General features: G+C 48.2%; 1 protein-coding gene, 1 long non-coding RNA gene and 1 pseudogene across 10 annotated transcripts in view; 2 read left to right on the forward strand and 1 right to left on the reverse strand.

The window, feature by feature from the left end:
• Positions 1 to 25,383, forward strand: part of LOC308551015 (high mobility group protein B1 pseudogene) — a 535,482-nt pseudogene that overhangs the window by 427,287 nt on the left and 82,812 nt on the right. The window lies entirely within an intron of this gene.
• Positions 1 to 25,383, forward strand: part of LOC308550831 (uncharacterized protein) — a 109,553-nt gene that overhangs the window by 78,257 nt on the left and 5,913 nt on the right. For 4 of the 8 annotated variants that reach the window (XR_013997966.1, XR_013997967.1, XR_013997971.1 and 1 more), the window contains 2 exons: positions 1,420 to 1,594; positions 20,761 to 24,136. Coding sequence is in view for 2 of the 8 variants with exons in the window: in XM_081125127.1 (XP_080981253.1) it covers positions 1,420 to 1,453 (34 nt within the window). In the remaining 6 variants the exon portion in view is untranslated. The remainder of the gene's footprint in view (positions 1 to 1,419; positions 1,595 to 20,760; positions 24,137 to 25,383) is intronic. The other 4 variants (XR_013997968.1, XR_013997969.1, XR_013997970.1 and 1 more) reach the window with 4 other exon arrangements.
• On the reverse strand, positions 5,731 to 17,802 carry LOC308550836. The gene is made up of 3 exons (XR_013997974.1): positions 16,351 to 17,802; positions 14,153 to 14,169; positions 5,731 to 7,042 (listed from the first exon to the last, which is right to left on the reverse strand). It is a non-coding gene; the product is annotated as an uncharacterized lncRNA (long non-coding RNA).

The following is a 25,383-nucleotide window of genomic DNA, read 5'->3' on the forward strand; positions in this document are numbered from 1 at the left end:
AAAAGGTGGGAAACATTAGCCGTTCTTGGCTAAGGTGACATAAAAAGGTGAGTTACACTATAGGAACAGGAAGCAGTCCTGAGATGAGGGCAGGGGATGCAAGGGGCTGGGTTTGGGGTGATGGCAGGAGTTGGAGATATGGGGAATTGAATGGCCCAGAGATTCAGACAAAATGTCTTGTGCGAAGACATTTCTTTTTCAGGAACAGGAAGCTATAAGAACATAGACGGAGTCTGTCTTCTGTGTGTCCTAGACTTGGATGGATTTAAAGCATCTGTCAATCTAAGCGCTGTTGATGAGATTGGCCTCGATCACTCCTATCTGGTGATGATGAGGCTGTGCTCTGGGGTCCCTCAGAGGAGCAACAGAGGGCCGGGCCATAGAAAAGAACTCCCTTGTGAATCTGGCCCCAGCAGAGGTGGGGTATCCATCTAGGCCCAGGTCACCACAAAAGTCCTGGTGGATTGTTAGAAGTGCAGGGAGAAACATGACTCAAGTCTTTCAATATCTTATCGAGGGCCACGTTTCTCAGGTCACCGTGAAATAAATGGGGGCATATGCTCTCGGGAGCAGGAACACGGTCCAGTATCCAACAGATTACTGCCATAGCTACAGGCAGGAACTATAAAAACTCAAGGTCTTTGTGGGGGAATCCCTGTCTGTCCAAAGTTCCTTAACCCTGTTTCGGGGGTAAGGATCAGAGGTGAGACAGCAAAAGATGAGGAAAGGGGATGAGGTGGGACATGACTGGAAATAGTAGAACCAGCCCTTCCTACAAGCTGACCCCTTTAGGTCACCAGGTAGAGACCCAAGATTCCTGTGGCTTCTCTGGGACTAGACCCTGCTGTCTCCTTGAGAGACTCTACAGCCTCAGCGCACTTTGTCTCAAGATGAAGGGGGTAGAAGGTATGATTTTCCGAGGTGCAGGAACCAAATGGGGCAATGGGATGAAAGGTCTTCTAAGTCACGGAGCCCCATGTACAGTGAGCCTGTCACCCCTGACCCCGTTTCTCACATGTAATTGTTGGGTCTGCAGTATTCAATGGGTTCTCCTCTGTGGCAAACGCACTGAAGGGGCCAGGGGCACCTGAGATGCGCAGAAGTGGAACCTGAGACCTGCCCATCACCAGGAGGGTTTGATTGCTGCTCTCCCTGGACAAAAGGCAGTGCCCCTGCTCAGGGCCCAGTCGTGTAGGAGACGAGGACAGCGTCCCCCTTGAAGAGGAGGTTCCCTGAGGACACAGCAGGCTGAGCAAGAGATCTTGGGACATACTCTGGGTCTGTCAGCAACTACTGCGATTCTCACCCCAGCCTCTCAGCTCTAGGGAGGACTCTGGCACGATTTACCTTCTAAAGAAATAAGAAGGAAAACACCGCCTTCTCCTCATAAACATACTGACTTTCTGCACCTTCCCGCAGGCTTCCTTTTCTGGCCCCGGAAACCTTTTCCTGAAGCCCAGCTCCAGGACTCAGGCCTTGGAGTGAAGGCCCCTGTCGTTAACGGACAGGAGCCTGGCATGGCCTGTGGAGGGAAGGACGGCCTCGCTGAGACCCTGCTCATGTCACTGACAACCCTCATCAGCTCCTCCACTCGGTGAGTCTGGCTGGGCCTCTCCTCTTGCTGTGTTGTTTTAGGGGTCTGTTGGTGGAATGCTGGATAAACGTCCTGGTTAAAAGGCAGGAGGATGCAGGGACCCCAAGGTCCCCTCTCACAGGGACAGATTGGAAGTGGGCACAGGAGGAGTGTGTGGGGATGGTGTGCTGACATCCCAGATTCACGGGTGCCCCTCAGATGCTGGGGCCCTTTGGTCTGTTTATTCTGCCCCACTGTGCTGATCATCAGCGGAGTCCCTACTTTGAGCCACAATACGGGGAGCAAAGTTGCCCTGAGTTTGCTTCCAGTCTAGTGAGGTGAGATGCAAGCATGTGAATGGCCCATGTGCAGACGTGCTCAGTGAGTTTCAGTGAAAATGCTCGCTCTCAGATTTCTACCCCACATCCCCAATTCTTTGTGAGGGTTGGGGAAGGGGCACGTGTGGCTTGTGAGTCTGTGCCTTGTTGCGGGAAGGGGAGCTGGGAGGCACCGTATGTCTCACTGTGCCCTAGGCGGTCTCTGTGGAAATGATGGCCCCTGTGTCCCAGATCCAGTTGGTGAATCTCAGCCATGCATGCGGCTGGTGAAAGTTGCATTTCTGATTCTCACCTCTTGTTCAGGAATTGGTGCTCCCTGGCTGACTCAGTGTCCCACAGCTATGCTGACCGCTCTGAACCTGTGTGTCACCGTCCATACCGGGCCTGGGCAGGAGTGCCCTCCTCCATAACCTCAGCTGCAGGCTCATTACCGCTTGCCTGCTTCCACTTCCCTCATGAACCCCTGCCTTTGGTCAGCCACTTTCTCCATACCCCCTTCAAGAAGGGCGGTCCCCGGGGCCTCACCTACGGCACAGCAGGAACCAGGATCAGCTGCAGAAGGCTCCATTCCTAAACTCCAGCTGCCCCTCTGCCCAGATGCACTGCTGGCTCATTGTGCAGTGTCCTCCTGTACGCCCCTACTGTGAATGAGGTGTGACCCTCTTTTACGTGGAGGCCGGGTGGAAAGGGAGGAAGGCCGTGGTGTTCACACAGGAGGTCCCCAGGAGCTTGAAGGCTAAGTGGACACATTAGGGAGCTTTAGGAACAGGGCATGGTTTGGAAGTCATGATAGAGGAGAATGCCCCGAGTGGGTATCATGGAGTGGCAAGGGGTTACCTGATGCCCGGGACTGGCCCTGGGCAGGGCGGTGCAGGCTGCGGAGGAAGTGAAGAACGTCCCTCTGAGGACCCCCCTGGATCCCTGTGCACCTAGTCAGGCTCTAGGGCCCTGAGGTCTCCGAAAGGTCCCGAGGACTGGGGACCCCGGGAGAACACCTTGGAGACGGCAGAGGGGGCGGAGGGGAGGGCGGGAGGGGGACGCAGAGGGGAGTGGTACAGGTGCACGGGCGGGATCCTGGGGCGCCTGGGGCAGTCCGAAACCAGGACTTGTCCACCCTGGGTCCCATCCCTCAGCTGACAGTTTGCAGCCAGGTCCACGACCAAACCTCCGGTAGACCCTGGCATGGAGACTGGCAGCTACCTCACTGCGCAGCTCGGCGCATGCCCAGAACACCCCAATCCGCGCTCAGCACCAGCTCCTGGCCCGACCTCCGTCGGTTTCAAGCCGTCAGGCCCCGTCGCCCTGGGTCCCAGGCCAGGACTAGGGATGTGGCCTTTTCGGGGGCTTTGGGGCAGGTTCTTTTCCTTTCTTCGTTACTTGTCATCATCCTGGTGACTTGGGAAGCCAGGGCATCTCCGACCTGGGGCCGAATGTCAGCACAGAAAACGGATTTTCCCTGCGCTTTGTGGGATTCAGTATCTCTGGACTGCAGGGGGCAGTGGTGCATCGCGTTGTGCGGCGGCGCTCCGTGTCCCCGCCCTTCGTGTTTGAAAAAAAGGCTCGGAGTCTTTTCTCTAATTGGCCGACACTGTCCGCGCCTCCCGCCCTCAGCCGCCATCTTGGCCAAATGGGCCGTTCGGCGGGTTCAGCAGAGGGAACTTGTGTTCTCTACGCTGGAACACTGCTTTTCAAATCCCCTTTTCTTCCACGATGCTGCCCGGCTTGCTTAGCCACGTTTATTTCTCCTTCCCGGAAAGGGTTGTCATTGCGGTCCCCGGACGCATTTTGGGTTTTCCGGGCGTTTAAGGACATATCCTTCAGTTCTGGCAGTCGCTCAAAGCTCACTGTAGAAAACTTGGGGGGCAGATGAAATGTAATAAGGTCACTCAAACCACAGTCCATCACCCAATAGTGACCATTAAGAGTACTTTGTGCTCAGCTGCTTAGGGATTTTTCATCAAACACAAGGTGCATTTTAAACATATTACTGTTCATTTTTGCATCGTGACTCGAACCGCCTCTTTTGAAATTCATTTATACATTTGGGAAAGTCGTGTTTGTATTTTTAGCTATCTGACTGAAAAATAATGAGGACATATTGCAAAGTGTCGAGAGTTTCTGAAAATCTTAACTTGAAGATACAAGGACCTATGATCCAGAGATGGCAGCACAGCCCCTGTGGGAGAGCAGGGGCTGCAGTGCATGTCTGCCCCTTCCCTCAGCACCCGCAGGAGTGCCTAGCATTTTGGGGATGTTCAGTAAATATTGTGAAGTCTTTTCAAAATTTATTTTTCTGGTTATTTTTCTTTATGTATAGATAAGATCTCTTTCCCTATTCCTAGAATATAATATACAAGAAGTTTTCTGCGTGTTTTTCTTTGTTTCTTTGTTTCTTGATCTGGGTCTTTGCAAGTCACCATTTCTCTATGTGAATAGCATTTCTAAAAATCACATTCCCTGACCTCAGGCTGGTCAGTTGACTAATTGAAGGCCATGTAGAGCCTATTGGTGACACACTCAGTACAGCCCAGGTCTTTCCAGTTCCAGGGCTCTTTCCTTCGTTCCGTAAAAAGTTCAACTGAGACTTAAGGGAACAGGAAGTAGCACAGACTGGCCTTGGTAGAGAAGGTGCATCTTTCATTGTTGCTCCCTGTCTTCATCTCCTGTCAATACACTGAGAGTCCTTCCAGAGGGAAGCTGCCCTGCGGCATATTCACTTGGTTAGAACGTCAGTTCTCCTATGCACATGAGGTGCTTTGGTCCAGTGGTTAAAAACGACAGTCACCCTAGCCTGCCACCTTGGATGATTGACTTGGGCCATGTAATGAGGGGCAGGGTGCATAAAGGAAAACACACTGAACACGGACTGAGGGGCCCTGTGACCGACATGCTATGGGAATTGGGAACAGTGACATGTGACAGTGAGTAGCGTGTATGAAGCAAACCAGGTCTGACTGCAACGGTCTTTCTCTCCTCAAGTCCACAGAACACTACTGACGCTGCATTGGCAGGCCTCTCACATAACTGAAAAAAAGGCCCATGTTTCTTACCAAACGTTTCAATTTACAGAGTAGTGTAAACAAAAAAATCTGATCTCATTTATGGTGACAACTTCTTTAGCACAGAGTGTCCTCTGATTGGATCTGCAGTTGCTCCCTAATACTTTCTTCCTGGAGGTCTCCTGCAGGGCTTTAGGCCAGGGCTCCAGAGAACTCCCTCCCAGTTCCAGCTCTGCCAGCCTTCCCGTTTTTCCTCTCTGAGTCTCTGCTTTCTGGGCCTGCTGTTTCCTCAGTTCTAAGAAGACTCAAGCTAAGCTGTTGGTTGAACAGGAGGGCACATCTAGGGAAGGATGTGGTGAGAGCCCCTGCTGCCAGTACAGAAACTCCTCTTTTTTCTGCTATATATTGGAATTCTTTCCAAGAAACGTTTATTTTACTTTGACAAACAGTATAATATCCCCTGGACTACACAGTCTCTGAGATTTCCTCTGTGCTCAGTCCCACAGACATGACAGAGAACATGGAGAGGAATGAAATGATAAAGATGAATAGACCGGGCCGCCCACAGGAGTACCGGGCACTAAAATAAGCTCTAAGCCTAGGTCCCCAAGGCTCTCAAGTTACTCTTCCTGCCCTAGTGGTAATGAAAACATCATCTGGAGGCCAAACTTCCATCTTTTTCAAACCTAAAGTAGTTTGGCTCCCTTATTCAAAACACTGGGCTGTACCCTGGCTGGGGTAGATAAGTGATGGACTGCAGCACCACTAAAAACAAAAAAAACTCCGCAGAAATTTCCGTCCTTTTTTTATTTTTTATTTTAGCTTCTTGAGTTTAACACAACATATCTTTTTTCAAAGAGCAATTCATCCTTTTTCCTATATGTGTTAACTGATGGCACATGTGGTTGTGTTATTTTGGCACAAACGACCTTTGTAATCTAAGGATTGTAGAGAAATTCTTTACCACCCCCTCCCCGCAAAATTGTGATTACACAGTTCTGCTCTTTGGTGTTAAAAAAAACTTGTGGCTCAGATTTCCTGAGTATATCCTATGTGTCACACACTCCACTGAGTCCTTTGTACGTACTGTGGTGCCATTCATGAAAGATACCTTACCTGGCAGGTTAGTATGATTATGCCCATTTAATAGATGAGAAAGAAAAGTGCTACTTAGAGACATAGCTGCTCATGGCGTCTGCATAACATGTACCCTATGATGACTGAGGGGAGAGTTTTCCCTGGAATCTCATTACCAGGAACACTGGTGCTTGCCTTGACATGTCTGTATCCACCCAGTAGTGACTGCAGTTCATGCAAGTGATCCTGTAGAGCTGTTTGCTTTGGATGCTAGAAAAGTAGTATGAAATTCGTGGTAGAACTTGCGGAGAAAAAACCTAGTAAAAGGGCTTCAAATAGATGTTAATGGCTTCATTCAGCTCATGTTGGTCAACTTAACACCAGGTAACTCTGACCTGATGCCGAATGCAGGTTGTACAGGGAAAGGGGAACAGGGCCATGTATAGCAAAAGGGGGTGAGAGGTCCACGTACAGGCAGAGTTGAAGACAGGTCCATGACTGTGCTCTTCCTCGGGTTTCCCTTTCTTGTAACTGTGACCAATGTGTCACTGGAATGTCTGGGAATTGATTCAACTAGTTCATGCCTCTTGGGTCCTTGGTGCAGTCCCATGCCAGCAGCTGCCACAGGAGTTCTTTGGGAGATGTTTTCTTAGGCCTTGTTGTTGTTTACATTTTCAGGGTTATAGGAAGTAACAAAAAAGGTACAGCAGGGAAGAGAAGTGAATACAATTTTAAGGAGAAAAGGCTTGAAGCAAGGAAGAATGGGGGCTGTTGTAAGGATTTTCATTGTGTCTCCTGAGACAAGATGAACTCCCTTAGAAGATCACCTTCTGGCCAAGATGAAGTCCTTTCATTCTCACCTGATTCTTCTCAGGGGGTAGCCCAGGGATGTACGGGGTTCAGGAATGGAGTCAAGAAGGCCTGTGTATTGAGTTGGAGGAGCTGTTTGTTCTTAGGTCTTCTGTCTTTGTCCCTAGCTTGGTTGAGCTGTTTGAACAGGGCACTGCTGCAGGGCTTGATTAGATGTGCTTGGGTGCCCCAGGTAAGGAGTATTCCTATGGGAATGAAGAGAAAGAAGGCAAATTAGACATGGACTTAGTGAATTAATTTTACTTATATTAAAATTAATTAAATCTCCTTATATGCATTCTCATCAATTATTATACATAAGGAGGTTTAAAATAAACACATAGGTATTAAAGGTATTAAACATATGACAGGATATTGAATGTCACAAATATTAAAAAATTATTTCAAAATAATGCAACATCCATTTCACCTCTGAACTTAGCAAATTGTCAAATTTAATTCTCAGTACTCACAGGATACAACAGTGCAGGCCCTGGCTTATGATGCTGGGTATAGGAATATGGCAATATGTGGCAACTTGTAGGATTCCGTGCAAGGCAGATTGTCTAAAATGTGGGCATGGATTTATTCAAAAAGTTTGTCATACCATTATTTTTTATATTTCAAAAACCATGTAGGAGTAGAGATAGATATATTTGGTTCAGTATAGGCAAAGTTGAATTTGAAGAAAATAATAGTGACCTAATGTCAACCATAAAACTTCACAGTTCAATATTGGATACAGAACGATCCCAAGGATATAAAAATGAAGGTGAGCCCTACCAGGTTTGGCTTAGTGGTTAGAGAGTTGCCCTCAGTCCTTGGGTTCGACTCTGGTCTAAGGCAAGTACCAGTACCTAGGTTGCAGGCTAGATCCCTGGCCCCAGTCAGGGCATGTGCGGGAGGCAACCAATGGATGTGTCTCTCTCACCTCCATGTTTCTCTCCCCCTCCCTTCCACTTTCTGAAAAGCAATGGAAAAAATATCTTCTGGTGAGGACTGGAAAAAAAAGAAGTTGATATGCAAAATGTGTTGAAAGTGGTTGGGATGTGGGTGATTACCCTTCTTTTGTCTTTTCTCTGTCTTCACGGATGACTACAATCAGAAGCATTTCCTTATATCCTGAGGAAAAAACAATGGCGGGAACACATGACAAATCTCAGGGGGTTTTGTAAATTAGCAGGCCCAGTGGACAGGAGCAAGGAAGCAGTTGGCCTTCACCATGGAGACAAAAGAGTGAGGATGCTGGAGGACAGACAAAACAAGTGGATCTCCTATGTTGAAAATACAATGTTAAACAAAATCAAAGCCAAAAATATAGCTCCTGTCCTTAGGAAGGTTACAACATGGTGGTTTCCTTTGAGATAGGAGTCCCAGGTTATTTCTGATTTCTAAGTTATGAAATACGGCATATTCACTCCTTATTTTAAAATATTCTTTAACATTGATTTCAGAGAGAGGAAGGGAGAGGGAGACAGAGAGAGAGAGAGGTCAGCTGTCTCCAGCATGCCCCTTACTGAGGATCAAGCCCAAGCTCCCAAGCAAACACACAACCCCCACCACTTGTGTCCCGACCAGGAATCCAACCTTGACCTCCAGGTTCCTGGGCCCACATCATCCACTGAGCAACAAGGGCCCCGCACATGTTCACTCTTTAAGCCCACATAAACTACTAATAGGAGAAATGAATAACAATTTTCAAATCCTTTCTAATGATTTTGAGGACAGCTAACTCATGCGAAAAACCTGAGTTTAATAAAGGATGTGAAGTCGAAATGCAATAGGCATCTCCTTCTGTGTGCAATGCGCCTTTACGGATGGGAAGACCTGTAAGGAAATTTATCACAAACTATTAATGGTCATCGGTGGGTGAAAAACTGGTTTAGATTACTGTGTTATATGTTACCGGTCCTCCAAATATTCTACAGTGAGGTTTGACTGACTAGGGTAACTGAAAAATACACTGATAAAAGCCAATGGGAAGAACATTCAAGGAATCAGAAATACAGGACGCTAAGGAACCAGGGCCCCAAGTTTTGAGAAGGGACCACGGAGACCAGAGCGGTTCAGCCCCGGAAGGAGCAGGCCAGCTCCGGCGCGGACACAATTGACCAATTCTTCCAGCAATGGCTCTAGGCCGTTTTTTTCACACAAAAGGGGAGGGGGAAGGAAAATTTTGATGGCTCGACACTGCCACCTGCTGTCCAGAGAAACTCGGAGCCATCATTCTTGGAAGAAAATTCCTGTTTTTCGCTGGAATTCCAAGAAAGTAGGACAGAGAATATCTCAGGTCACCATACCCAGTGACAACTATGGTTAGAAAAGGCGGGGATGAGCCCCAGAAACCAGTGCGGACGAGACCAGCGCCGCCATCTTCCTAAGTCCCGCCCTGGGAACCACGGGCGACTTTGGGGCACGTCCCTTGTCCCAGAATGCACCCTGCCGCCGGGGCTGCATTCCCATTGGACAGTTCTAGACCTGCGCCTTGTGGGAAACTGAGGCCACTGCCAGTCTGGAGGCCTCTCTCAGCTACCAGTTTCCTCTGAGGTCCTGTTGCAAACAGCCAGCTGATGGACAGGGCCTGTGCCTCAACTGCCCAATCTGTCCACGTATGGCGCTGTACCCATTCCTGCTCACCTTTCACCTACCCCAGCCTGTGAACACCCTGCTCCCTTGGCACAATCACCTCCCTCCCCTCAGCCCTCATTCTTGAAGAACCTCCTGGTATTACCAGGGCCCAGAAGCCTGACTAGGTCAGCCCTGGAGACTCCGACCTCAGGGGTGTTCTCCTGATCACCTGAGCGGCACCTTGCACAGGGGTCATGCCATGAAGCCCCTGTCCCTCCACGATGGCCACTGCCAGCATTCCCCTCTGTCAACACCTCACCACTGTGCAAGGCTCAGCCGGCTCCCTCTAATATCCAATTAAACAGACTTCAAAGTCTGATGGCCTCTAGTGTGGACCCCACAGCCTTCCTCACCTTCCAGCAGGGCCAGCCTTTCCCAGACTACCAAGTCGTATAAATTACGGCTTTCTGTATCTTTTCTCCCTGTTCTGTTGCACCGCAATAATGGGTCAACCCTGCTGTATGTGAGCACCTGAGCAGAGGATAAAAATGTTTAACCTTACTGAGTTGTCCTAAACCCATGAAAATGACACCATGGCTTCTACCTGCCTCACTCATCCTACCTACATTACTACCTCACCCTCTAGCAACCCTCTTCCATTCTGATGCAGGAAACAGGAGCAATGGGGGTGACTTCTCAGAGCTTCCCAGACACACTGGACCTGTTCTGCGCTCACATTCTCTGCTGCTCCTGGGCATGCCTGCTCCTGACTGCAGCCAGCCCTCCCGTGTGCTCAGGATCCCATGTCTTCCACCTGCTCAGGGGCTTCACTCCTGCACTTAGCATCACTCCTCTCCCCTGAACTGTCACTGAGGAGGAATGGAGAGGTAGCAGAAAGGGATATCTACTGCAGTCTATACTTCCTAGAAGCTTGGCTTCCAAGGAATCGAGACATGGGTATTAGAAGCAGAGGGCTGTTTGCTTTTCACTATGTTATATACTGTCCCCAAAACAAGACAGAACACGCCAAGATGCAGGTAGCTGAAATGCCATAGGATCCTGAGGATGTGGAATAGATGACAAGAGTGTGGGAGATTTGGTGTGAACCTCATAGAAGATGATTTACAGTGAGGACAGATGCGCATGTGTTTCAAGCAGCACTGGGTCTGTTAAAAGATCCCATTCTCTCGCCTGCCTCATTCTTTTTTTTTTTTTTAATTAAATACATTTTTATTGATTTTAGAGAGAGGAGAAGGAAGAGAGAGAGCGTGAAATGATGAGAGAGTCATTGATCGGCTGCCTCCTGCACTGCCCCTGCTGGGGATCGAGCCCGCAACCCGGGCAAGTGCCCTCACCAGGAATCGAACCTCGATCTCCTGGATCCTAGATCGAGGCTCAGACTCTGGGCCATGACTGCGGGGCCTGCCCCATTCTGTGTCCTGATCCTGGACAAAAACCTTCAGTAGAGGCTGGCAAGGAGGCTGGCAGCAACCTCCCTGGGCTCCACCGCGCTTCCCTAGAACCCTCTAATAGGAATGCAGTACCTGCTCCGGTTAGCCCCTCGCCGGGCCTGCTCTTCAGGCCCCGATTGCCCCATCTTTTCCTAGTCGTTGATTATAATATACAGTTTTCTACAAGATTTTTTGTTTTGTTTTGTGTTTGTGTGTTTTTTAGTTTGGACTTTTGCTCATCAGCATTTTTCTATGTCATTAGCATTTCTCAAAACCAGATTTTCTGATCACAGGTGAACTCGTGAGACAGATGCTGGTGGTCCATTCCAGTGTCAGACACTTGAGAAGATGGGGACTCTCCACCAAAAGCCCATCTCCACATGGCCACCACATCTTAGTGCAGGCAGGGGATTTTACAAGGAGAGAGAGGGAAAGCAGAGCAAAGAATTCAAGGGGAGGGGGTTGAAAAGTTCTCTTCCTGGTGGCCAGTCCATCCCCATAAGGATGTTGAAACAGGTCAGGTGATGGTCTGGTGAGTGTCACCCTGGTCTTCGTCCTGGATCTATGGCTGAAGGTCAGCAAACCTCTGGGAACTGGGATGACTGAAGGTCAGAGTCTGTATCTTCTGAAGGTGGTTCTTAGGATTCTTGTACAAACAGGCTGTTTATCTACAAGCTACATTTACAGGGAGAATGTCAAAAGGATGGTGGGGTGGGTTACAATTTCCTAAGGTTACATTCCCAAGTGACAGCAATCAGAAGAATTTCCTTTATGCCCTGAGGGGAAAATAATGCAGTGACTATATCACAGATCTTCTCCGTGGGTTTTGTAAACTCCGGGCCCCACTAGACAGGATCGAGGGAGCAGTTGGCCCTCCCCATGGGGCCAAGTCAGGTTGCTGGAAGACTCACAAAACAAGTAGATTTCATACAGGTCTTCTGTGCCAAACTCAAGTGATCTTTGGTGTGGAAATGGTAGAACAATTCTGGTAAGTGGGAGTTACCGCTGTAATGGAAGCCCTGCCATCATCTGTTTCTTTGAGGTAAAATCATCTCTTGGCTGCCCCACACCAACCCCTCCAATGCTTGGCCCCTGCCATCTGTTCTGAAGAAGAATTTTGCTCCCACAGCTGGCACCTCTCCCTTTATGTGTGGAGTTTAAACTAATGTTCATGCCTGGGCGACCTACTGAATCCGAATCCGTGCAGTAGGACATTTTTGGTAAGAGAAAGCTCAAGCCGCAAATGAGCCACATTATAGAAGAGGGTCTACGTGTGCTAACACCGCTAGTCCATAAGCACAGAAAAAAATGTGCCTTAGGGCCTGGGAAGGCGAAATCCCCTCTGATGTGTTGGGTACTGTGAACTTTCATTTGTTTTGGGTCTTTGAGGCCCTTTAGTGGGGAGTTTCGTCAGGGGAATGGAGTCAGAAAGAACAGGGATGAAAATGACACGAGAGGTAGATGAGCAAGGGCCTTGCCAGCTTTGGGCCACAGAGTGAAACCGCGCAGGAAAACAGGTCGCTCTCGATGTGACTGCATATACTTTTCATTTTCTGGGAGGATATCTCAGAGGAAGGGATCAATGTGCTTTCCTCATGTATATCTCCTTCACTGAATGTCCCTCCAAGGCACTCGTGAGTTCTCCACCACAAAGCAGACATGGGTGATTGAACAGATAACTGTTGTAAGTAAATTTGAAGAGTGCCTTTTACCACACTCGGTCTCCACGCTGGGAATTGTGTACAGACTACACACATCACAGGGAATACTGGAGACAGCAGCCACGGCGAGAACATGAGCTCTGCAAGGGCCCAGCTACGAGCTGCTGGGTGCTCCAGGCTGGCCTCCACCCCGTGAAGCAGATGCTGTTACCACCCTGGTTTTACACCTGTGGAAACAGAGGCACCCAGGAGGACTCGCTTGTTCAGGGTCTCAGGGCTCCTTACAGAGGGCCCCAAAGTTCAGTCAGACACTGCCGATTGCACACTGCTTTGCAGGATGCTTTTCTGCCCCCAAAACGAGTATGAAATAGGAGAGTCTTCAGAAGAGGGTCAAAGAGCCAGCCAACTTTTCAAAGCGCGTCAGAACATACTTATTGCTCACCACAAAGCGCTAAATGGAAAAGGGGGAGAAGCCAGGTGGGAAGTCGTTCATACAGTGTGATCCCAGGATTATTAAACAATAAGTATCTCCAAAGAGAAGAACCTGAAAGAAATCAGATGCTTGCTCAACTATTTAAAATATATACACTGAGAACACACTGCTACACACAGTTTTCCCCTCAGTGTTATTGAGAAATAATTGACACACATCACCGTGTGACTGTCAGGCGTGGAGCGTGATGGTTTGATTTTCATATACTGTGAAATGATTACCACGGTAGGTTCAGCGAACACCTATCTTCTCATGCAGATACAATAGAAAGAAGTAAATATGGACAACAAGAAAACAATTTCCTCCTTGTGATGAGAGCTCCTAGGCCTGACTCCCTCAACCCCTTCCCCGGGCATCCTACAGCAGTGTTAGGTAGTCGTCCTGTCGCAGTTACATCCCTCGTCCTTATTTAGCTTATACCTGAAGCTTCTGCCTTTGGATCACCTTCCTCCAATTTCCCTTCAGCCCACCCTCTGCCCCTGGCAACCACAAGTCTCATCTCTTTCCCTGGACTTTTCTTTTTTTAAAGATTCCACATAAAAGTGAATCATACAGGATTAATCTTTCTCTGACTTATTTCACTTAACATAATGCCTTCAAGGTCCACCCATATGCTTGCAAACAGTAGGATTTCTTCTTTTCAATGGCTGAATAATATGCCAGTGTCTCTCTGTGTGTATCCATATACATATATGCTACAAATTCTTGTCCACTTATCCATCAGTGGACACTTAGGTTGCTTCCTTATCTTGGCTATTGTAAAAAATGCTGCTATGTCATGAGGATGCAGGTATCTTTTCAAGCTTCTATTTTCTTTTTGTTTCTTTTGTTTTGTTGCTTTTTGGGATATATTCCCAGAATCTGAATTGTTGGGTCATATGATAGTTCTATTTTTAATTTTTTGAGGATCCTACATACTGTTTTCCGTAGTGTCTGCACCCATTTACATTCCCACCAAGAATGCACAAGGGTTCCCTTTATTGCACATCCACACTAGCATGTTTTTATTTCTTGTCTCTAAAAAAAAAATAACACATAGTTGATATGCAATATTTTATCAGTTTCAGGTGTTCAACATAGTTATTCCTTTTTTGTGTACCTTATGAAATGATTACCAGAAAAAAGTCTAGGAGTGATACTTACTGGACTTATCTTCTCGTCTTTTTGATGGTGACCATATTAACAGGCATTAGGTGGCATCGCATAGTGGTTTTCAAAACAATATTTTTATTCATTTTTGGAGAAAGAGGAAGGGAGAGGGATAGAAAGAAAAACATTGATGTGAGAGCAGAACACCAATCAGTTGCCTTCTACACGCCCCTACCTGGCATAGAGCCTGCATGTGCCCAGACTAGGAACTGAACCAGCAGCCTCTTGGTGCAGGGGATGATGCCCAAGCAACTGAGCCATGCAGGCCGCCGCTTGAGGTGGTTTTGATTTGCATTCCCCTAATGGCTAGTGGTCTTGAGCATCTTTGCATGTACCTGTTGAGAAATGTCTATTCAGGTCCTTAGCTGATTTCTAAAAGGGTTATTTGGATTTTTGCTATTGAGTTGTACGAGCTTTTTATATAGTGTGCACGTTAACCCCTTGTCACGTACATGGTTTGCAAATACTTTTTTACCATTTCTTTTCACTTGGTTGATGGTTTCCTTTGCAGCGGGCACTCTTTTCTTGATTTTTGAAAATACAATGGTGAGCAAAAAATGTAGCCCAGGTCCTTGGGAAGATTACAGGTCAGGGGTTATTTTTGATTTCTGTGTCAGCCTGTAAATATAATTTTTAACTCTTTTAGACTACTTTTATGAATAGAAATGAATGAAAACATGTTCAAGTCTTTTCAAATGATTTTTACAAAAGATAACCAATGTGAAAAATCAATGTTTAATAAAAGATGTGGAAGTGACTATGCCATAGGAATGTCATGGTGTTTACAAAGCACCTCCTAAGGTGCTTAGAAATGAAAATCTCTAAGAAAATTCATTACTAAATAGTATTCACGGTCAGTGGTGGGTGATGAGACTGTGGTTTGTTATAATATTTCATCAGTCCTACAAATTTTCTATAGTGAGGTTTGAGTGACTAACGGATCTGAAGAACATATGGATGAAGGGTCAAAACAACTTGGGGAAAAGCCCTGAGAGCCATTCCGGGAATTGGAAACACAAATTGCATAGCCAGGGCACAAAGTTTTCTTTCTAGATACCACCTAAGGGAACAAAGAGGCCTCCAAGTCCGTTGGGCCAGACCAATCACCTAAGAACAACACCACTTTTTGTACAAAAACGGTCTCATCATTTTTTTTCAAGCCCAGCGGGCGGGGGAGACGTAAGCAAGCCGGAGGGAAAGAGCAACACTGCCACCTGCTGACCAGAGAAACTCAGACACAGGATTTTTATAAGAAAACTCCTTTTTTCGCTGGATTTCCAAGAGAACGGGACAGAGACTATCTCCGGTCACTATACCTGATGACAGTTATAGTCAGGAAAAGGAGGAATGAGCCCAAGGAACCCGTGCCAAACAACACCAGCGCCGCCATCTTCCTTAGTCCCGCCCAGGGAACCACAGCTACCTTGGGGGAAGTCCCTGTGCAACCAGGGCACAAAGTTTTCTTTCTAGACACCACCTATGGGAGCAGTGTGGCCTCAAGGTCAGTCAGGCTCACTAAGTCCGTGAAAAAATAGTGCCATTTTTTTCACAAAAATCTGACCTGTCGTGTTTTGTTTTTTTTACATTTATCTTTATTGTTGAAAGTATTACAGGTGTCCCATTTTCCCCCTTATTGACCCCCTCCACCTGGCTCCCACCCCCTCCCCAGGCCTTCACCCCATTGTGGAAATCAAATCAGGTGCTGGAGATTCAAATATGGCACCTGCCTGCTGGCTCTGTGGGGTGAGGGCTTGACAAAGGAACGATGGCCTCTGCCAGCTCTTCCGTCTGGGAGAAAGCTGCCCTTCCAGTTCTTCCCCCTCCCCCCCATTTTAGGCAGGTTAGTTCCTCCCCCAATGTGCCAGGTTCCTTTCAAGCTGCTGCGGGGCCCTGGAGCTCAGAGGGAGCGCGTCCCAGCGAGTCCCTGCCCGGGCCCTTTAAGAGGAGCTGCCATCCTGTCGCTCAGCAACAGCCCCTATTGGTTTTCCACAGCCTCAAGTTGTGGGGACTGTTTTCCCGACCCTGGAACCCTGGGCTGGGGGGCCTGATATGGGGCTGGGACCCCTTCGCTCCTGCGGAAACCCTCCACCGCAGAGATACCCCTGCGGGTTTTACCCCGCAGCACAGAGTGTGGGAGGCCCACCGCCTCTCCCTGATCCAGCCCTGACCCGCCCGGTCTCCGCCCCTCCTACCGGTCTCAGTGCTACTTCAGCTCCCTGGTTGTGGGGCTTCCGTTCAGCTAGATCTCAGGACGTTCTGAGTGATGGTGGTTCTGTATTTTAGTTGTGATTTTGAGGTGGTTGTGGAAGGCCTAAGGTACTGGGTTACCTAGCAGCCATCTTGTGGTCTGGTGTATTTTTTTTTTGAGAGCAAAGGGCGGGGGAGAGGTGAGCTGGCCGGGCTGAAAGGAGCAACACTGCCACCTGCTGGCGAAAGAAACTGAACCCGGCCAATCACACCATAAATGAGACCTTGGGGACCCCTGACTGAACACAAGGGGCACTGTGGAAACAACACAGAAAATGACGGATCACGCCCTGGGAATCTTAGCTACACTGGAAAGCGGTCCTGGGACCCCAAATGGAACCGCCAGAAGACCAGGCTGCGCCCTGATTGGTCAGTTCTGGATACGTGCTGGGGGTCCCACTGAGGTTCCTGCCCTTCTTCCAGCCCACCTACACCAGAGGTTTTCTTGCAGACAGTGTTGGAAACTTAGGCCGAGGGACGTGACCAATGATGTCCACGTGCTGTGGCCTGACCGCCGCAGACACCCCACCGCAATGCTTACAGGAACCTGACCAGTCCCTTGGCCATCCCCCTCCGGCTCCCCCATTCCCAAGCCCTGAGAGAGCTCTTTCTATGACACAGGCTCAGCCCTCATTCTTCTGCACCCTCCTGGTAACCTCAAGGTCCACCAGCCTGATCCGGTCAACCCGGACACTCTAGGTTCTCAAGGAAGTTTTCCTTCTCCTCCCCTTGTGTCCACCTAGCTGTAGTCATTCCCTGGGCATCAGGACACCCAGTGCAGCTCCGTGACGTCCCTTCCTACCTTTCCCTCTCTGATAACCTCTGAAGCCCGCCCGGGTCAACCAGCTCCCTTCCTCTAATGCCTCTGCCTAGAGAGCCTTCAACCTCTGGGGTCTTCCAGTGTGGACCCCACAGCCGGTCACTGTCCACGGGCTTGAAGGCTAAGTGGGGGCATTTTAGGGAGCTGTAGGAACTGGGCATGGTTCTGAGGTAATGATAGAGGAGAATGCTAGAAACGGATATCATGGGTTCCCTTGACCTTCGGCGGGCGGGCGGGGGATGCAAGCTGGGGAGGAAGTGAAGAAAGTCCCTGAGCAGGCTAGGCTCGTGGGCCCTGAGGTCATTAATGGGCCCAGAATGGTTCCAAGGAGTGATGGCCAAGGCAGAACATTTCAGGAGGCCCGCTGGTTCAAGACTAGGGAGGGGGAGGGCAGGAAGAGGATGAAGACGCGATTAGTACCGATGCCGCTGGTGGGACGCTAGGGCGCCTGGGGCAGTTGGGGGACAGGACCTGGACAACACGGGTCCCATCTGTAAGCTGATCGGTGGCAGCCCGAGCCAAGACAAAACCTCCAATACACCCTGGCAGGGAGACTGGCAGCGAACTCACTGGGCTCCGGCGCGCATGCCCCGAACCCGCCAATCGGGCCGCAGCCCCGGCCCCCTGACGTGCTTCCGGTTAGGTCAGGCCCCGTTGCTGTGGTTCCGAGGGCGGCCCCGGGATGCGGCCTTGCTGGGGCCTTCTTGGAAGGTTCTCTTCTGTTTGCAGAAACCCCCTCTCATTTTATTTGAGCTCCGCAGCCTTGGGGTCTCTTACTTGGTGCGAAATGTTCCGGCAGAAGACGGGTTTTCCATACAGTTTGTGCCCTTGGGTTTCTCTGGACGGCAGAGGGCAGTAGTGCATCGTGTTCCGCGCCACGCGCCTCTTCCCCGCCCTTCGCGCTCGAAAAAACTTCTCGCAGTTTTTCCCTTCATTGGCCGACGCTGTCTGGGCCTCGGCGGCCTCAGCAGCCATCTTGGCTGACGTGCTGCTTCAGTGGGTTCAGCGGTGAAAACTTGTACTGTGTACACGGGAACGCTTTCTTTCCAAATCCCCTTTTCTTCTGAGCTGCTGCCTAGGTCGCTTAGCAACGTTTATCTCTGCTTCTCTGAAGGAGTTGTCATTGCGCTTCCCCAACTGGGGGTTTCTGGGCCTTTATGAATATATGCTTCGGTTATGACAGTCACTCAAACCGCACTGTAGAAAATTTGGGGGACAGATAAAGTTATTCAAACCACAGTCCCATCATCCAATAGTGAACATTAAGACTATTTTGTGCTCAGTTTCTTAGAGATATTTCATCAAACACAAGGTGTATTTTAAATATGGTAAGGCTGATGCTTGTGTCATGACTTCAACCTCTTTTTAAACTCATTTATACAATGTGGAAGGTCGTTTTTACATTTTTAGTTATCTGACTGAAAAATAATGCAGACATATTGCAATATGTTTGAACGTTTCTGTTCATCTTAAATTGAATATGCAATGACCTATGATCCAGAGATAGCAGCACAGCCCCTTTGGGAGAGCAGGGCTGTAGTGCAGGTCTGCTGCCCCTTCCCTCAGCATTCGGGGGAGTTCTTGGCATTTAGTGAATGTTCAGTAAGTATTGTGAAATGTTTCCAGAATTTACTTTTGCGGATATATATTTATATAATATGATATAATGTGTATATATAATATATATATGATATATATGATATGATATATGATATATATGATATATATGATATGTATATTCTGTATAGATATTTGTGTGTGTGTGTGTGTGTGTGTATTGTCTTTAACTGGTCCTTAATTATAGTATACCAACAGTTTTCTATTGGGTTTTTGTTTTAATTTGGCCCTTTTTGGGTCATTTTTCTTTTTCTTTTCTTTTTAACTTATTACATAAGCATTCCTGCCCGGCGGGGCGTGGCTGAGTGGTTGAGCATCTACTGGGTATTCAGGCGATCAGGTTCCATTCCAGGTCTTGGCATGTTCCCGGGTTGCAGGCTCGATCAATGACTCTCATCATTGCTGTCTCTCTCTCTCTCTCCCTCTCCTTTCCTCTCTCTGAGATCAATAAAGATATATTTTAAAAAATTAAATGTAATAAATTTATATATAAGCATTGCTTTTTATTTTTTTATTTTTTAAATATATCTTTATTGATTTCAGAGAGAGGAAGGGAAAGGAAGAGAGGTAGAAACATCAATGATGAGAGAGTCATTGATCAGCAGCCCCCTGAACGCCCCTGACAGGGGATGGAGTCTGCAACTGGGGCATGTGCCCTGACCTGGATCTTAGGTTTAGGCTCAATGGCTGAGCCATGCCCGGCTGGGCTGGGTCATTTTTCTTTATGACCATTTTCTTATCTTTTTTTAATTTTTCAAAATATTACAGATGTCCCATTTTTCTGCATTGAACCGTTTCACCTTGCACCCACTTCTTGCCCTGGACCTTCCCCACACTTTTGTTTGTGTCTATGGGTTATGCATATATGTATATAGATTCTTTGCTTAATCTCTCCCAACCCACCTGCGACCTTCAGAGTTTCCTCAGTGTGATACATGCTTCCAGTCACCGAATCTATTTTGTTCATCAGTTTATTATGTTTTTATATTTCACATATAAGTGAGATCATATGATATTTGTCTTTCTCTACCTGGCTTATTTCGCTTAGCATAATATTCTCCAGGTTCATCCATACTGTCCCAAAGGGTAAGAGATCCTTCTTCTTTATAGCTGCTTGGTATTCCATGGTGTAGATGTCCCACAGTTTTTTATCCACTCATCTACTGATGAGCATTTGGGCTGTTTCCAGATCTTAGCTATAGTAAATTGCACTGCTATGAACATAGTGGTGCATATATCCGTTGTGATTAGTGTTGCAGGATTCTTAGGATATATTTCTTGGAGTGGGATTACTGGGTCAAAGGGCAATTCTATTGTTTTATATTTTGAGGAACCTCCATACTGTTTTCCCATAGTGGCTACACCACTCTGCATTCCCACCAGCAGTGTACCAGGGTTCCCCTTTCTCCACACCCTTGCCAGCACGTGTCATTTGTTGATTTGTTGTTGGTAGCCCTTCTGACAGTTGTGAAGTGGTACCTCATTGTGGTTTTAATTTGCATCTCTCTGGTAATTAGTGACATTGAGCATTTTTCCTACGTCTTTTAGCCATCTGTATGTACTCTTTGTCAAAGTGTCTATTTGGGTCCTTTGCCCATTTTTTAATTGGATTGTTTGTCTTCCTGTTGTTGAGTTGTATGAGTTCTTTGTACACTTTAGAAATTAGCCCCTTATCAGATGCATCCTTGGCAAATATGTTCTCCCATGCCTTGGGGCTCCTTTGTATTTTGAAGCTGATTTCTTTTGCTGTGCAGAAGCTTTTTAGTGTGATTCAGTCCCATTTTTTATTTTGTTTCTCTTGCCCTAGGAGATGTATCTGTGAAAATTCCACTAAATGAGATTTCTGTGACTTCACTGCCTATGTTTTCTTCCAGGATTTTCTTGATTTGTAATTCCACTTTTTTTTTTTTTTTTTCAGAAAAATTGCTCTTTCATTTTTTTTTAAGAGCGAAGGGTGGGAGAGAAGTGAGCAGGATTCTTGCAAAGTGCCACACTGCCGCTTGCTGACCAAAGAAACAATGCCACCAATCACACAAGAAAAGCGTCTTACCTGGAAGATTTTTGCAGAGAGCCTGGGAATATGCTACCAAAATTGATTAGGACTATGGAAAGAACACAGAAAATCACACAATAAATGCAAAGGCCCCAGTAAGGCCACTTTCATAGTCAAACGCTCAGAATTACAGCAACACCATGAGGAAGTGCTAGCACCCAAAAAGGAAACTCTTGAAGATGGGGCTACACACTGATTGGCCACTTCTGGATGTGCACAGAGGGTCCTACTGAGATCCCTGCCAGTCTTCCATTGGGCACACACTAGAGGTTTTCTTGCAGTTTTGGAATCTTAGGCCGATGGACCAGACCAGTGATTTCCAGTTCCTGTGGTCCAACTGCCACAGCCACACATGCAGGACCCTTTCCAATTCCCTCCCTATCACCTGCCTGATACCCCTGGCCCCAGCCATGAAAGAACTCCTACTATGACACAGGCCCCATCCTCCTCTCAGCCCTCATTCCTCTGAACCCTCCTGGTAACCTCAAGGTCCAGGAGCCTGACCTGGTCATCCCAGACACTATAGGTGCTCAAGGAGGTTTTACTTCTTCCCATGTTGTGTCCACCTACCCATAGTCATGCCCTGGGCATCAGGAAACCCAGCGCTGCTCATTGATGTCCTTTCTTAGCATTCCCTCTCTGATCGCCTCCAACACCCTGTCCCTTCTTCTAATGCTGCTGCTTAGAAACCCTTCGACCTCTAGGGGCCTCCAGTGTGGACCCCACAGCGCTCCTCACCATCCACCAGGCCCCACCCTACCCAGCCTACCCTGGCTTATAAACTCTGCTTCTAACATTCCTCTCTAGCTCCTTTCTCCCTCTTCCACACTCTTCTACTGTTCCCCAGTAAGAGATACACCCCTGCCTATATTTGAGCACCTAAACACTGATGCCAAAAATTTAAGCCTTACTGAATTGTTTATCTTAAAACCCATCACCAGGAGACCATTGCTTCTCTCTGTCACCTTCATTCTACCTACATTACTACTTTACTCACTAGCAACCCTCTTCCATTCCAATGGAGAGGACAATGAGCTGTGACAGCTCAGAGCTTCCCACACCAATAGACCTGTTTTTGTCCTGACATTTTCTGCTGCTCCTGGGCATATCTGCTTTTGACTGCAGCCAGCCATCACCTGCGCTCAGGATCCCATGACTTCCATCTGTTCAGGGGCTTCACTCTTGCACTTAGCATCACTCCTCTCTCCTGAACTGTCACTGAGGAGGAATGGAGAGGTAACAGAAAGGGAAATCTACTCACATTTACAGTTTCTACAAGCTTGACTTCCAAGGAATCAAGACATGGGTATTAGAAGCAGAGGGCTGTTTGCTTTTCACTATGTTTTTTACTGTCCCCCAAACAAGACAGAACACCCGAAGATGCAGGCACCAGAAATCCCTAAGGCATGAGCCTCAGAGGAGATGCTTTAAGTTGAGGAGGGAGGAACAGGGTTTTCAAGCAGCACAGGATCTGCAGGAAGACCCCCATCCTCACTCCTACACCCATTCTTACCTCTGTGACCCAGGGAGCAACAGGTTGAAAGACATAATATCACCCAAGTAAAAGGCCTCAGTAGGTGATATCGGGGGAGAGATAAAGATTGAATGAACTAACTGAAGAGGATAATCCAGGTAGAAGAATTGGGAAGATTTGGAAAAAGAAGCATAAGAAGGAGGATGAGTTATATTGGTAGATCAGACAGCAGTCCTAAGATGAAGGCAGGGGATGCAAGGAGCCTGGGCTTGGAGTGATGGCAGGAGCTGGAGACATGAGCATTTGACTCGCCCCGAGATTCATACAAAATATCTTCTGCAAAGACATTTCTTGTTTCAGGGCCACAGAAGCCCAAGAAGCTATGAGAAGCTAGAAGAGCTTTGTCTTCTCTGCGTCCTGGACTTGGATGGATTTAAAGCACCTGTCAATCTAAGCCCTGTTGATGAGACTGGCCTCGATCACTCCTATCTGGTGGTGATGAGGCTGTGCTCTGGGGTCCCTCAGAGGAGGAACAGAGGGCCGGGCCATAGAAAAGAACTCCCTTGTGATTCTGGCCCCTGCAAAGGTGGGGTATCCATCTAGTCCCAGGTCACCACAAAAGTTATGGTGGGTTGTTAGAAGTGCAGGGAGAAACACGACTCGAGTCTTTCAATATCTTACCCGAGGGCCACAGATCTCAGGTCACCGTGAAATAACTGGGGGCATATGCTCTCCAGAGCAGGAACAGGGTCCAGTATACAAGAGATTTCTGCCATAGCTACAGGCAGGCACTATAAGAACTCAAGGTCTTTGTAGGGCAATCTCTGTCTGTCTAAAGCTCATTACCCCTGTTTCCGAGGGTAAGGATCAGAGGTGAGACAGCAAAAGATGAGGAAAGGGGATGAGGTGGGACATGACTGGAAATAGTAGAACCAGCCCTTCCTACAAGTTGACCCTTTAGGTCACCAGGTTGAGACCCAAGATTCCTGTGGCTTCTCTGGGACTAGACCCTGCTGTCCCCTTGAGAGACTGTACAGCCTCAGTGCACTTCGTCTCCTTAAGATGAAGGGGGTAGAAGGTATGATTTTCTGAGGTGCGGGAACCAAATGGGGCAATGGGATGAAAGGTCTTCTAAGTCACGGAGCCCCATGTACAGTGAGCCTGTCACCCCTGACCCCATTTCTCACATGTAATTCTTGGTCTGCAGTATTCAATGGGCTCTCCTCTGTGGCAAACGCACTGAAGGGGCCAGGGGCACCCGAGGTGCCCAGAAGTGGACACCTGAGACCTGCCCATCACCAGGAGGGTTTGATTGCTGCTCTCCCTGGACAAAAGGCAGTGCCCCTGCTCAGGGCCCAGTTGTGTAGGAGATGAGGGCAGCGTCCCCCTTGAAGAGGAGGTTCCCTGAGGACACAGCAGGCTGAGCAAGAGATCTTGGGACATACTCTGGGTCTGTCAGCAACTACTGCGATTCTCACCCCAGCCTCTCAGCTCTAGGGAGGACTCTGGCACGATTTACCTTCTAAAGAAATAAGAAGGAAAACACCGCCTTCTCCTCATAAAAATACTGACTTTCTGCACCTTCCCGCAGGCTTCCATTCCTGGCCCCGGAAACCTTTTCCTGAAGCCCAGTTCCAGGACTCAGGCCTTGGAGTGAAGGCCCCTGTCGTTTAATGGACAGGAGCCTGGCATGGCCTGTGGAGGGAAGGACGGCCTTGCTGAGACCCTGCTCATGTCAGTGACAGCCCTCATCAGCTCCTCCACTCGGTGAGTCTGGCTGGGCCTCTCCTCTTGCTGTGATGTTTTAGGGGTCCGTTGATGGCATGCTGGATAAACGTTGTCCTGGGTTAAAGGCAGGAGGATGCAAGGACCCCAAGGCTCCCTCTCACAGGGACAGATTGGATGTGGGTACAAGAGGAGCGTGTGGGGATGGTGTGCTGACATCCCAGGTTCACGGGTGCCCCTCAGATGCAGGGGCCCTTTGGTTTATTTATTCTGCCCCACTGTGCTGATCTTCATCAGCGGGGCCCACCCTCTGAGCCGGAATGGGGAGAGCAAAGGAGCCCTGAGTTTGCTTCCAATCTGGTAAGTAAGGTGAGGTGCAAGCATGTGAATGGTCCATGTACTTCCTGACTCACCCCCGTTCTCTGAGGTCTCTGATCTCTGCCTGTCACTGCTTCTGCAGGTCGTCCCCCAGTGACTGGAACAGATGCTCTCTTCTGTGTTTTCTCTTTCATGTTGACTCAAGATTTCCCATACTTTGTGCAGGTCAATGGAGCATACTGTGGAATGTGTACCTTGTCGAGAACAACAGGAGAGTATGTTGTCATATGACTCTTTCTTCTTTCCAAAAGAGATAAATAGAGTGATAGAGAATGGAGTGGGTAAAGGTGCCAGAGGCATCAGAGCGGTTATCTAAGATGAGCATGAAAATTGATTGTGGATCAGGAAATATGGATATTAAGGATGGCCTTGAGTAGACCAGTTTCAGCAGAGTGATAGGTTCAAAAGCCTTATTGAAGGGGATTGAGGAGCAAATGGTCTCAGGAGAAGCTGAGACAGTTTTGCTTTGAACGTCATCCATTAATGTGCCAGTAGCTGCAGAATGACATGTAGGAAGGGGGTTGGGTTTCCTCCATTAGTTGTGGGATGGTCCAATATACAAAGAACAGGTGATATTTCAGGAGAGGGTTGATTAGTGCAGGAGCAAAGCCCCTGAGCAGGTGGAAGGCATGGGATCCTGAGCACAGGTGGGGGCTGGCTGCAGTCAGGAGCAGGCATGCCCAGGAGCAGCAGAGAATGTGAGGTGAGTAGCCCTACCTCATAGCTCCTGTTCTGCATAAGTTATTAGGGAAGATCATTGGAATGGAAGAGTGCTGCTAGTGAGTAAGGCACTGGTGTTGGTAGGATGAGGGTGAAAGTGAGAATCAATGTTCTTCTAGTAATGGATTCAAGAAAATTAAGTAAGGCCTGGCCAGGCATGGCTCAGGTTGAACATCAACCTAGGATCCAGG

This window comes from Miniopterus schreibersii (assembly GCF_964146895.1).
Source record: "Miniopterus schreibersii genome assembly, chromosome: X".
Classification (NCBI taxonomy): Eukaryota; Metazoa; Chordata; class Mammalia; order Chiroptera; family Miniopteridae; genus Miniopterus; species Miniopterus schreibersii.